General features: G+C 35.3%; 1 protein-coding gene across 6 annotated transcripts; it reads right to left on the bottom strand.

The window, feature by feature from the left end:
- Window positions 1–737: 737 nt before the first annotated feature.
- On the bottom strand, window positions 738–12,768 carry LOC135612695 (cyclin-dependent kinase E-1-like). 6 transcript variants are annotated; one of them, XR_010487049.1, is made up of 17 exons: window positions 12,506–12,768; window positions 11,433–11,543; window positions 10,462–10,565; window positions 10,273–10,315; window positions 10,094–10,192; window positions 9,450–9,519; window positions 9,280–9,374; window positions 9,103–9,136; window positions 8,894–8,978; window positions 8,722–8,799; window positions 5,850–5,897; window positions 3,239–3,271; window positions 2,937–3,045; window positions 2,048–2,263; window positions 1,886–1,955; window positions 1,699–1,796; window positions 738–1,051 (listed from the first exon to the last, which is right to left on the bottom strand). XR_010487049.1 is itself a non-coding variant. In XM_065109283.1 (17 exons), exons 1-15 carry the CDS (start codon window positions 12,713–12,715, stop codon window positions 1,887–1,889), a joined length of 1,404 nt encoding a protein of 467 aa, XP_064965355.1. In that variant the 5' UTR covers window positions 12,716–12,768; the 3' UTR covers window positions 738–1,051; window positions 1,699–1,732; window position 1,886. The 6 variants fall into 6 exon arrangements, 5 of the variants coding, with proteins under 5 accessions (XP_064965355.1, XP_064965356.1, XP_064965357.1 ...); XM_065109283.1 differs by having other exon boundaries at window positions 1,699–1,732; XM_065109284.1 differs by lacking the exon at window positions 738–1,051 and adding an exon at window positions 1,186–1,621 and having other exon boundaries at window positions 1,699–1,732.
- Between the last annotated feature and the right edge of the window lie 247 nt (window positions 12,769–13,015).

Here is a 13,015-nt window from a genome sequence, read left to right as displayed (position 1 = left end):
GAGAGTCAATTTTTACCCTTTTTTTCTGTTTAAAGGGCGCATTTACTATTGTCATAATTTTGCAGAGTCTGAAGTGCTTTCGATTTAGCATTCATTATTCACAAACAGAAAAGTAGCAAGATTGCCCATCTAAATATATCTCCACAGCCTTGGCTTGCTGATTCTTTGCTTATCTTGCATAGGTGCTACAGAATTGTCTTCTGATCTGCTCAGCTTGTGGAGCGTCAAGAGCACAGCCCTGGCGAAGTCCATTGTTCATGGATATAGCATGCACACATGAAGATTTTGTCAGCACTGGGTTCGAATCCTATCTTAGCATGCACATATGCTTTGGTCCTACAGACACCTCATAGGACCAAACCATGTTATACAACCCAACACAAACATCTTAGCATGTACATATGTTTTGGTCCTACTGACACCTCGTAGGACCAAACCATGTTATATACAACCCAACACAAACATCTTAGCATGTACATATGTTTTGGTCCTACTGACACCTCATAGGACCAAACCATGTTATACAACCCAACACAAACAATGACAGGAATCCATGCAAAAAGGATTGACACGGTCGTTAGGTTCCCTTCGTCTCGCTACCATATAACCTGAAGCTGTGAGGCTCTGTACGATGGGAGACAGGATGACTCAGAAAACATACGAAAACGGTGAATCAGCAGGATGATTCCGAGGATCTCAGAACTTGAGATCAAATGACAAAGTAGCAAAAAGAAAAGGAAAAAAAAGCTCAGGCAGCAACCATGCCCACCAAGTCTCTTTGTAGAAATATGGTTACATATGGTGTTTCTCATATTGTAGAAGCATACTTCCAGTACATAACATTTGTACAACGCCATCTTTGAGAAAGATGGCTGCCGTGTTGCAAGAAGGGTGGCATCACAGCTTCTTTCTTGCACATCTTGTTCTTTCATTTTTCCAAGCCGTTATTTGGTCGGGCATGGTATAGTATAAGACTTGCATGATTTCTTTTCCTCCATGTCTGATGAGATCTCTAATACTGCAGAAACATCTGGTCCTCAAGCGTGATTATCTAATCAAACCCAAAAGCTCCAGTGGAAGATACAGAATCATCCCAAAGACAATACTTGTAAACGAAAACTAAAGCAATGAGGTGTATGTTGCAGCAATTGGAATCAGTAGATAGAGTCTGTGTCACAAATCGAGTGTTCGATCATCTATCATGAAGTCTTAATTCAACAAAATGACCCTTTAATAGCATACCGTCAGAAGCATCAATGCTCACAACTGGTTCAAGACATTGCAATTAAACAAACAAATGAAAAGCTACACATATTGGATTTCTACTTACAAACTTTATCCTTCACCAGATATAATAAAACTTGAGAGTGGGTCTTGGTACAATAGTAAGATTGCTCCTTTGCCAGAGATCAAGATTCTAGTCACGGAAATAGTGTCTTTAAATATTTAAAGGTAAGACTGCGTACATTGACCCTTCCCAGACTCCACATTAGCGGGAGCCTCATGCCCTAGGTACGTCTTTTTGTTTAGATATAAGAAAACCCTTATAGAATCAATCTAACAAAATCTTAACTTCTTTTGTACCAAATGAGAGGTAAGTTAGAGACAAGTTGAGTTGCATCTGTCATAAGTGAGGATATTTCACTTTAAAAAACTGAGTTAATCTAGTTATCCAGTCAGAAGTAGGACAATTTGTACCTCAAAAAGACACGTACAGCCTCCATTGGGTTTCCTGCCAAGGACAAAAGTTGGCTTAGCTTTGACTTCGACATTACTGAATATTTTACTGGAGTCCTCTGTATACAAGGGACCTATTACAGAAACAACACCAAAAAGAAGGCAACATGGTGAAACTATGAAGCATGATACCAGAATGGGCAATTACCTCAAAAGCGCCTCTTCTGTTGAGGATAACCAGGATTCTGCATTCCCATACTTGGATCTTTTCGTCTCAGCTATTCCCAAAAGGATAATGTATAAACATACAAATATCCATATTACAGAAAATATGCATTAAAAAAAAAAAAAGGAGTGCTGCAAAGACTACCTGCTGCTGATGGGCCTGAACTGCGGCACCCCTTGGAATAGGAATATTACCAGAACTTGGAGCACCAATGCCAGCTTGGGGTGCAACATTAAAAGTTGACATGCCTGTGTTTGGCATCCTTTGCATTCCAACTACATGCATAGACCGAGGCATGGATCTTGAAGGGGCAACAGATGCAGCTGCTATGTTTCCAGAAGCAGCATTTCCAGAAGATACCTAGTAACAGAATCATGTTATCACAATAAATTAAAGGAACCCAATCAGTTGCAGAATCAGATATAGGAGTGTCCACAACTTCTTGTTTCATGCAACTTAATTTTATATGTTATTAAGTATATGATACAGATTTTTGGGCCTCATCAAGAATAGAAACTTTTGACATGTCTTCCCATTATGCTTTTCTGGCATTTATTCCAAACTTATCGATTTTAAAATTTGAACCTAATTCCATTGTTGGAACTCCAAGTTAAGTCAAACCAGTTCAGATAGATTTCAGGTAATGGATATCATTTTCTGAAATCCCTTTTCATGATTTACACCCTTTTTGTTAGTCAATCTCCTGATTTGGCTCAGTAATCTTTTGAATTGCAATCAAGGTATCAATCTCTGCTTAAAATAATTTTAAAGCCTGGAGACACCATACAAACATGGTTTTGATGTTTAAGTATTGCACTAAAACCAACTGGACAGCAAATCAGGAGATTGACTAAACAAAAAAAACAACTGGACAGCAAAACAAAACAGAGAAAACTGTGTATGGCTTCATTAAATATCCACAACTAAAAGTCCCAGTCCTTGGTACCTGGCGTGGATATCAAATATGGCAGTAAAAGGATTTCATTACGTTTGACTGAAGTTGCTAACTATATTCAGAATCTGATTTTGATACCGGTTGAGAAGGTTGAACAGCGACTGTTCCCTCAAAATCTGCAGTGGTGTCAACTGGGCGAGCAGGGTAATTAACAATTTTTTCTCCTGGTTGAGATGGTACTAAAGCACTGAGAAAGAACAGCAAATTTTCCTTGTTAAATTATGATAAAACATAGTTGAATGTACATTCATAAATCATTTATTGTCAGGCATTTATAAAAAAAGCACAAGATGAAATGATTTGTATAACTAATTGAAGAAACTAGATGTAAACTAGTCTCTTCAATGTGACAAATAACAACAACAACAACAACAACTTACTTCCGTCCTGGCAGAGGATCCATCCGGAAGTACCTGAAAAAAAAGTTCACTGTGAATGTTAAAATCAAAAGAAAAGGAAAAATGCCTAAAATCCAATCAATGCATCCATAAATAAATGAAGAAAAAAGGACACAAAACATCTCTCGAGAAACCTAATTATATGCACAAATGACTCAAGGAGTGCATTGGATAACATTTTCAGTAACTGCAAGATACGAAAATGATCCAGTAAAAGCAATATGAAGTTTTCGAATAGTGATTTTGTTATCCTACAGGATTGGGCTGAATTTCGATGAACAACCCTTTCAGCACAATCTTTTAGGCAGATGGTCTCACATTGGACATTGCTGATGGGTTAGATTCTTACATAAGACAACAACACAATTACCAACTTGGTTTATGCATTTGGTCATGTGACACAAGGCCCATAACCCATTCAATCTGGTTATTTCTAATAGGTTTGTGGAGTTAAGATGTAACAATTATGGTATCAAATCAACAATAGAGGATGTTTGTATTACTAATCTAGTAGGAAATAGCTACCTATAGATAATGCAAGAGGCATGTTACATTATGGAACCCCTCTATAGTACTATATTCCACATCACCTGCTAGGAAATGAATTAAGCCATGTATGCTATTGTTGGGCCTGAATAAAACATCACCCCTTTTGGTAAAAGAGATTGTAATACCAATTATCCACATACGTAGTTGATGATGAGTTAATAAGACTTAATTTGTCCATAAGACTTAATTGGTCCATCACCAGTAACATTGGCTCAAGCATTATCAACCATGCTCTTTGAAACCTATTATATTCAAGTTATTGGGCTAGCAGGTCTAACAAATTGTAATAACCATTAATGATATGTAAAATCAACAGTTTACACCATATTGACAATACAACTCCCTGCTAGAAATAACTAAATACATGGTGGCATCTTTGTCACATCGTCAAAGTATTCATTAAAATAACTGTCATGAGCATTGAAATCCATCTTCATAATCCATCTTCATAATCTTTCAGCATTCACATAGTGGACAGTAAATAATCATTGTGATGTCGTAGTTAGTTACCCGGCACACGATTAAGAACAACACATTGAATATCCACTTCATTCTGCTATAACTGGTTATTCAGCTATTAATTCCAAATAACAATTTCAAGAATTATTTTGACCTGGATTACTTTAGAATATTTGGCCATAGATATTCAGGACTAGAACCCTTGCTATAAAAGCCTAGATGACACAATGCAATATTTATATAATTCAAATGCACCATTAAATTTTCTTTAAGTTCCTCCATATCTAAATGGCTACCTGCGGTAACCTAATTCATCTAAAATTATAGGCTCATGCACCTTTTATGGACATTTAATAATCAATTAAAAGACATGCAGAAAATACACCAACGGTGTTCTTAACTCCTAAGAATGGATACCTTTATGCATGGAGAGCATGAAAAAGTGGTCAAGCAAAAACCAAGTGACTCACAACAACCAATCAGTATAAGCTGAAACTTTAGCTATTCCAAGTTCCCTTACAAATCTCAAACAATTCTATGCAAAAGCACTGAACTTGACCTCTTATAACTAATGAAGATTCAGTCTATTCAGATCTACAAATAATTTCCCAATTCCAATGAGGTAATGAGCACAGTTAAGCCCCAGCAGCTTTTCAGCATTATAAACAAGCCATGACAAACCCATGCAGGTAGAGTTTATCCCATTTTCCCATTAATTAACTCTCTAAGTTCTTTTATGGTATATTTTAGACAAAAGCCACAAATGATATGACAAGCACTTGAATTCTATTCATGCTAATTACAATCCTAAATATTTATAGCCCTTCAAAGTTCAATAATCTGATTAGACATGAACAAGGTTCCATCAATGGCACTGCTTGGAAAATTCTGCAAAATGAATTAAAAGTTACCAATGTCATTAAGAAGGTAGATATGAAATAAAACATTTACATGAAATTCTTGCCAAATGTTATTAAGTAGGTACAAACAAAATTAAATTTGTATAGAATATTTCCATCACAATTTTTATAGTAAATTTACAAACAATGCCAATGAAAAGGTTCAGTGAATGCTATTCAATACGAGTGGTTCCTTTTATAATTTGCAAGGACTTCATAAAATTCATGAACTGTTTTCCAAAATTACTTATCATAACAAAACACAATGGTAGTATGAAAACATGACAACCTAGAGTTGATTCACTTTCTAGAAAATTATTTTTCATGTAAACTCAATTAAAGCTGAGAACTAAAACTTCAACAGCACATTAGAGCACATAAAAGAAAAGCATGCAAGGCTTTCTAAGACTTTTGGAAGTAGGAACTTGCTACTTTTAAAACTTCAAATATAATGAAGGCACTTCCAGGAAACAAAAAACAGAATAAGTTTATGAATGTTAATAAAAGCAACAGCAGCAACGTGCACAATGGCCCTAAATTTCTGGCTCCAACAGACTCGTCTATATGGATGACTGATGCTAGTCACCATGGCAGAAGAATAATCAAAAGCCACTTCAACAATGACAAAAAACAAAAGACAGAAAGACAGTGGATAATTTGATAAAAAGAAAAAAATCAATCTTTACTCATGCTCCAGAGCTTGCGTTGCAGTAATACGCTTTCGAGAATCATATCTGCCAAAATAATATGTTTCAGATGAGTCTGTGATACGAAATTGCAAGAGTTTTCAGTGAAATTTGATTTCAGGAACATGATACAATTATCAGCAATTAATATAGCTGAAAAGAACCTAAATATGGAACATTTCACAATCCTTGGATAAAAAATAGAAAAAGGAAGAGAATCTGCCTTGGTTGTCATTACAATAAGATGTCAAAAGAACAGTCAAAAAATGATCGATGATGGATTTGTGCAGTTCCATTCAGTAATTAAAGTAATAATTGAAATCATAAACAACAAAAGTAATACCACAAAGCAGAGTTGCATATTAAATTAAAAAACTGAGACAATGTCAACAATGAGTTCGCAAAATAATACGAATATCAAATGGCAATCTATCACAAAATTGTTTGATAAAATACAATCAATGAATGAAAAATGAGACCATAAAGAGAACAAGCATAAATCATTAGAATAATATAAAATATTCCAATAGAGTATATTTGGTTCAGTTTGAGTTTTCTTATGATGAAAACCCCAAAAGAGGCGACAAAATGGAATGTTTGGTCCAACTTGCATCTAAATGTTAGTTATCCACCATTATATTTTAGATTTAACAAAATTGAACCATTGGTTCTCACTTATCCAAATTTATCCTGGAGTTCTTGGGCCACAGGATGCATTCTAAATTTGTTGATTTTGCTAGAGGTACCGTATATAAGACTATTCCACATTTGTACTATCCTCCTCAAGCCCCATGTAGTTGGTTGATTACTATTTTCATTTTTCTTAAACATCTCTCCCCCCTATATTTCTTCTTCACATTTCTTCTTCCATCACCTCTAATCCACCTGTCTCTCTCCTCTCATTTTTCCTCTCCACATCTCGGTCCTAACAATTTTTAATCATCCATCAATCCCAAGCTCACCATCTTTGCTATTATATCAACCACAGAGGCTTCATTAGTGACAGTTGAATCTACCATCTCTTCAACAAAACCACATAGATCCAAGTCTTAATTCTCATCGGATTGTGAACAAGGACTATAAACTTGGTCCAGTACTGATAACTATCAGTGGTAGGATATCGGTGCTCCACACAGTATACCGAGCATCAATTCAGGTCACTTGGGTCTCGTGCCAACCGAACCATCAAAAGTATATTATTATAGAGAAAAATATATGCAGCAGAATGCAATAATGTGGAGTGGGACAGCATTTTGGTAACGTGATGTCACAATATAACTGTGGTGACACATCTTGGCATTGGTTAGCTTATCGTCTGATAAACTTGGTACGATAAGCCTACCATGTGACAAGCTCAGCTCTAGACCAAATCAGGTGAAATTACTATGTCCTCTCAGTGGCTAGTTATTGGATAGATTAAACTGGTCCATACCAACAAACAACCGATACAGTAAAAACTTCAATCCTTGGTTGTGACTCCATGCTGAACACGTGTTGAGATAATATCTTAGTTGTCCTTCAAATACCAAGCAACCAGACTGACTTTGTATACTTTAATTTTGTGTTTCTTGTATTTTGGTTTGGCTTCAATTCTACAAACTAGATAACTAAAAGTTAGTTTTCATTCAATATATTTGCAGTAAAAATCACTAATACAAATTACAAAATACACCTCTAAATGGGTAAATGATCAAGAAAAATGCACAAAAAGATGAAGGAAATTGAGTCAACCCCAAATCACAACCAAGAATAAGTTTACAACCATTAAATCTGTGATTGACTAGTACCCCCTTGGAGGATTTGATTTTGAGGGCTTCTGCCCGATCAGTTCTAGCTTTGCCAACATACAGAACTCTATTCATCGATGTTTAGATGTACATTAGAAAAAACAATTAACACAATGTAAATAAAAGAACTAGCAATCGAGACCACCAGGACAAGATGCACCTTAGTGAGTAAATGGTAGAACTCAATTCTGTCAACATTTAAAATATATAGATTGGATTTAAACACTAATACTCTATTTACAAGTTTCATAAGATGATGAATTCATTATCCTCCAGCCAATCATTTCTCACATTAAATATTGACTAAACAATAAAAGAAGAAAGACAAAATAAAATCTTTGAATGAAACTACCACATAATTACTTTAGATACATGAATGATGTAATTACTACAAAAGAAAACTAAAATTATATTGACCAACAATGACAGCTAATGTAAAATTAGAGGGAATAAACTAAGAAAAAATAAATTATGCCTACATCACATGAACTCACAGGAATCATGATAAATTTATGGAAAGAGTGAAACAATCCCATCAAATGCTTTTCCTATGGAAAGAAGTTCCCCTTTGTTAATAAATATTATGAACTTCAGAATCTTTGAGCAAAAATAATGTTCTAGAAGAGACTCTGTTCTTCAATAATCGAGGAACCTAGGTTTGTATAAAAATAAAGAAAACAACAGACCTTGGTTAAAGAAGTTCCAGGAAGCCATGAGGTACAACTAGCTACTATATCTATCATTTCCTAGATGGTGTCTAAAGCTAACCTTCCACATGTTTTTTTAGAAGAGGCAGAATGGGAAGTTGAACACAACATACATGGTTGGCAACAAATTAGGTTGCCAGAGAATCAGATGCACAAACACCATCACTGCTTTTAACAACCTTGCCAGCAAAAGATCCTAAATGACAATTATCTAAGGCCTAAAAGACCCATACTTAAACAGGCAATGAACGAGAAATCACTATTATACATCTATTTAGATCTCAACAGCATGGAGTTATTATGATCATCTTCGACAGAAAAAATATTCAATGTTTTATGATGGTAAAAAGTCTCCAATGTTTTAGAAAAATTACATACTCCAGCATCTTCGATAGAAGATCATATGCAGGACTTTTCTGAGGCACGGTAACAAAATTATGTAGACCATGGTTATCACTGCAAAATAAAAGTCCAAAAGAACTTACCTCAGCCAATGACTATTTTATAAGAAAATACATACCCCCCTAAATGTCAAAGAGAGATGACTCACTACTTATGGCCCTGAATATGCTGCTGGTCATTTTGCCAATATGGAAGATTAACCAATGTAGGCCACCTTTCAGGTGTAGGATGCCCTGTAAAATATTTGCATATGATTTTTTTTCTGTAGGAAACATAGAATAATTAAAGATTTTTTTTCTGTAGGAAAGATTTTTTTTTCTGTAGGAAACATAGAAGATTGACTATTTTTTTTCTCACCTAGTACCTTGAATATCTTGTCCAATTGATCAAGCTGAAAAAGCATTTCGGAGTATAGAGATCAATAAGTAAAATTGTAAGGTACACTCGACGTTATATAGAACAGCCCATCTGATAAATGAAGTTTAAGCAAACAAGGAGCCAAAATTTAAAAGTTGAAATCTAAACAGTTAACACCTGAAAAGAGTTTGGAGTAGCTTTGGCTTCAACTCCTTGGAACAATGGTTTCAGAGTCAATAGCTCAGCAAAAATGCATCCGACAGCCCACATATCTAAATGCAATTTAAGGATCTCAAACTTAATAATACGACAAGTCTAGATCCAGAACATACAGTGCACCAGGATACCAACAGCACTTGTATAGTGCTTTGCACCAAGTAGCAGTTCAGGAGCACGGTACCAAATAGTTACCACAACCTGTCCAAAGAGCAAGTATTTGACGACTCATTAAACTCATGAATCTGCAGTTTGGCTGATGCATCTGATCACTTGAGTATAAATTATGTGATTCAAAAATTATATTGTAATAATATTATATCAAATGAATCTAGAGGCATTAGTGTCTTAAATCACTTGTAGTAGTATGTTTGTACCAAAATGTTATACCTTGTTAATTGTGTGCTTGTGGATTTTGTAAATAATACTTTGTATGAAAATGATATGCAATCTTTCTTTATTTGTCATTTTCCTTTCCAACAATCAGGTCATGATGACATGATTATGCACCGTATGCATACACATGATAGAGATAGCCCTGACTTAAAGAAGGGTCTAGGTTTTATTTAGAAGGTTTTAATAAACTCTGTTGTCAGATCATAAGGTTGGGATGGAAAGCAACAGTATCAGCCCAATGGAAAATGAGCATGAAGACGAATAATATGAACACGTAAGCAAGCAACATATCATTTTAACATTACCAGGTGATAAATCATATTCATGAACTAGCTGTTTGGAAGTGAGAAGTTTTGCATGTGATGAAGGCAATTTTTACCCCGTTTTCATATAATGGCTTCAGTGGAGCTTGATAGATTCGAGCAAGTCCAAAATCAGCAATTTTTACAACTCCATGTTCCTCTCCATCTCCCATAACCTGATTCAGATCCAACACATGAAGAAACATTAAGAAATCTTAATTTCTTAAACTTAGAACAGAATGTATCCAAGCAATACCAGAATATTTGATGGCTTCAGATCACGGTGTATAATCCAATTACTGCAAGCAGAAATGGTACTTGACAATTTCAGCACCCCACCAAACATTTTACAATTTGCTATTCGTGCAATGACAATAGTGACACCAGAGCATATAATGTTTAATCAGACAAGAAACAATGAACCCATTGCATGTAAAACTCTCACCTATGAAGATAGTTTAGTCCATTAAGCAGCTGCCAGAGCAACGACTTTACAGTATATTGATTAATACTGTGGCTAAGCTTTTCTCGATGATGTCTGATAATTTCCTGTAGTGCACAGGAATAAAGGGAGGAACAGTGATGACATAATAAATCAAAATCTAATAACTGAAAATACTGATAGCATACACAATGTAGTAAGTTTCTTTATTGGCTTGAGTTAATTTTTGCAATGCCCAAGCTCAGACCAATTAAAACTGGGCAATAAAAGAGGATATTACTCTTAATGTCCAATTCAAATGATTTACCTTGGACACTTTCATCAGTTTGCATCATCTAAATTTGTTTGTTCAACTATGATATCATCTTTCTTTTTTCAGGTTGTACCACTACGTTATGGAAAGTGATGCATCTGTTCTGTAAACCCTCACTTTCATTTCTAAATAACCTTGTATTTTGTGCAGTTGCTAGAACCAAACAACCAAGGTTTTATAAGCAAAAGCCAATCATAAGAAATATGCAGCCTGCAGGTACCTATTTTCTGTCAAATCTAGAATAATATATCATCTCAGAAGCATTATGTACAAGTAAAGCATTGAGTCAAGCAAAACAAGCATGTGAAGAAAGATGAAGAAGAAGACAAATAGGTTGTTTCTACGAATATACACAACATCACGCTCAAACAAATAGGTTGTTTCCATGAATTAAACCTTCCACAATAAAGTCACACAAAAGCAATCTTACTGGTCTATACCATATTGAATGTCAGTGGATATGAATCTCTCTAAATACTACTTGCAAATATTCCTATAAATCAGTAAACTAATATGTATATACCCTGTTTTATTTCTTAATATCACTTGATTTAACGAATCACATGCTTGTTATCCAAAAAATATACTTTCTGTTAGAAACCAGTGATGTTGGTATGACAGAATTTCTTTTACAAGGTAATTAGAAATTTAGAATACTCACATAGAGATCATACTCAGCATAATCAAATGCTAGATAGAGAGACATATCCACATGATTGATGTGTACATTCACCAGTTTGACAACATTCTCATGACAAGTTTCTCGCAGTAGCTGCAATGACAACAAAATAGATTGAGAATATATATGAAATATAACCTGGTACACGGATCTTATCTCTACTACAACAATAGAAAAATAGATCTACTGCAATGTTTAATTTTTTCTTTTTGTAATTTTCTTTTAGACCATATCAATTGTTTTATGCACATGCACTATACCATGAAGAACAGAACAACGCAGAATGAGTCAATCAGTGAATGGATTAGTAATGTAACAAGCCATCAAGCATAATTTACCAAACATGAAAACATTCATCACATAAATGTTTGAACGGCTCCTGTGTTAATCTTTATAATGGTGCTCTATCAAACTCTGGTCGGCACCAGTGCTCCTTAAGGATGGCCATAATCAATTTGCGACATAGAAGAAACCACATAAATCTTAAAATGAAGAAATCCATATAACTCAGTTGCTCCTTCCCCTTTCAAGAAAGTTGTGTTTCTGTAAGAGTAAGATCCAATTTAGTACCAGACTCCACCTCCACTGAGATATTTCAAGCTACAACAGTTGTCTAATCCTTGACCATTTTTAAGAACATCCTTTGATTAGATACTAGTTATTTCTATACTCCTTTTTTTCCCCCGGAAGGTGTAAATAATTATTTGCAAGGACCACAATGTAGCAAAATCATGTTAACCTTAATTTGTTCCAGGGTCTACTAACCATCACCTGCCCATCCCAAATTAGACTTGTTTGTATGACGGGAATCATCCACGACACATTCTTATAATACGGAAAACAAAACTTACTAACTTATCACATAAAACAGTTGCCCCTAACCAAATATCGCAAATGAGGAAATCTCATTTCATTCTTATAATCGGAAAACCTAACTTACCAACATATAGTCGTCTCTAAGACATCATCAAGGAGGGGGGAAAATAACGTTTAGATTTTGGGCCTTTGAGGACCAAGATCCATGGATCCACAGGCCATAAAGGAAAGATACGCACCATGATCTCTCGGATTGCGGTGGGAGAGACGCCATCGCCCTCTTTGGATTGCTTAAATTTTTTAATGGCAATGCAGCACTTACGGAGGCTCGTCCGCGCCAAGAAAACGAGGCCGTAGGTGCCCTCCCCGATCTTCCCCACGAGGTCGTACTGCTGCAGCCACGCCGGCCGATTCACTCCTCCGCCACCGCCGCTTCGGCCGTCGCCCATCTCTCCGCGCCTGCCCTCCTCCTCCCCCGCCCCACTTTTGTGTCCTCTCGTTCTTTCACTTTATTGTCACCTGTAAATGTCACAATAATATTTATTGCAGTTTTGTGATGATCACTTTTGTTTACGCATCAGAATTCCTCCACTTTTTAATAATATTTATTATCACCCAAAAAAATAATAAATTAATACGTGTGAGCATAATGTAAGTATAATTTAAAAATATATTTTTTATAAAAAAATAAAATAAAATAATTTTATTTATTTTTTTAGGCTTCTGATGGATGAATTGTCTGAGTTACT

Source organism: Musa acuminata, chromosome BXJ2-5, assembly GCF_036884655.1.
Source record: "Musa acuminata AAA Group cultivar baxijiao chromosome BXJ2-5, Cavendish_Baxijiao_AAA, whole genome shotgun sequence".
Lineage (NCBI taxonomy): Eukaryota > Viridiplantae > Streptophyta > Magnoliopsida > Zingiberales > Musaceae > Musa > Musa acuminata.
Note: the sequence above shows the minus strand (reverse complement) of the source record. Positions and strands in the feature narration are given on the sequence as shown.

Bases quoted from the DNA above. Each gene is read 5' to 3' on its own strand.
- LOC135612695 (XM_065109283.1), bottom strand. From the start codon at position 12,715: ATGGGCGACGGCCGAAGCGGCGGTGGCGGAGGAGTGAATCGGCCGGCG. The intron at 10,193-10,272 runs GTATTGCTTGGA...GATCTGAATCAG, and splicing joins TGAAGCCATCAAATATTCTG to GTTATGGGAGATGGAGAGGA. The intron at 9,137-9,279 runs GTGTTAACTGTT...ATGCTTTTTCAG, and splicing joins CTACTCCAAACTCTTTTCAG to CTTGATCAATTGGACAAGAT.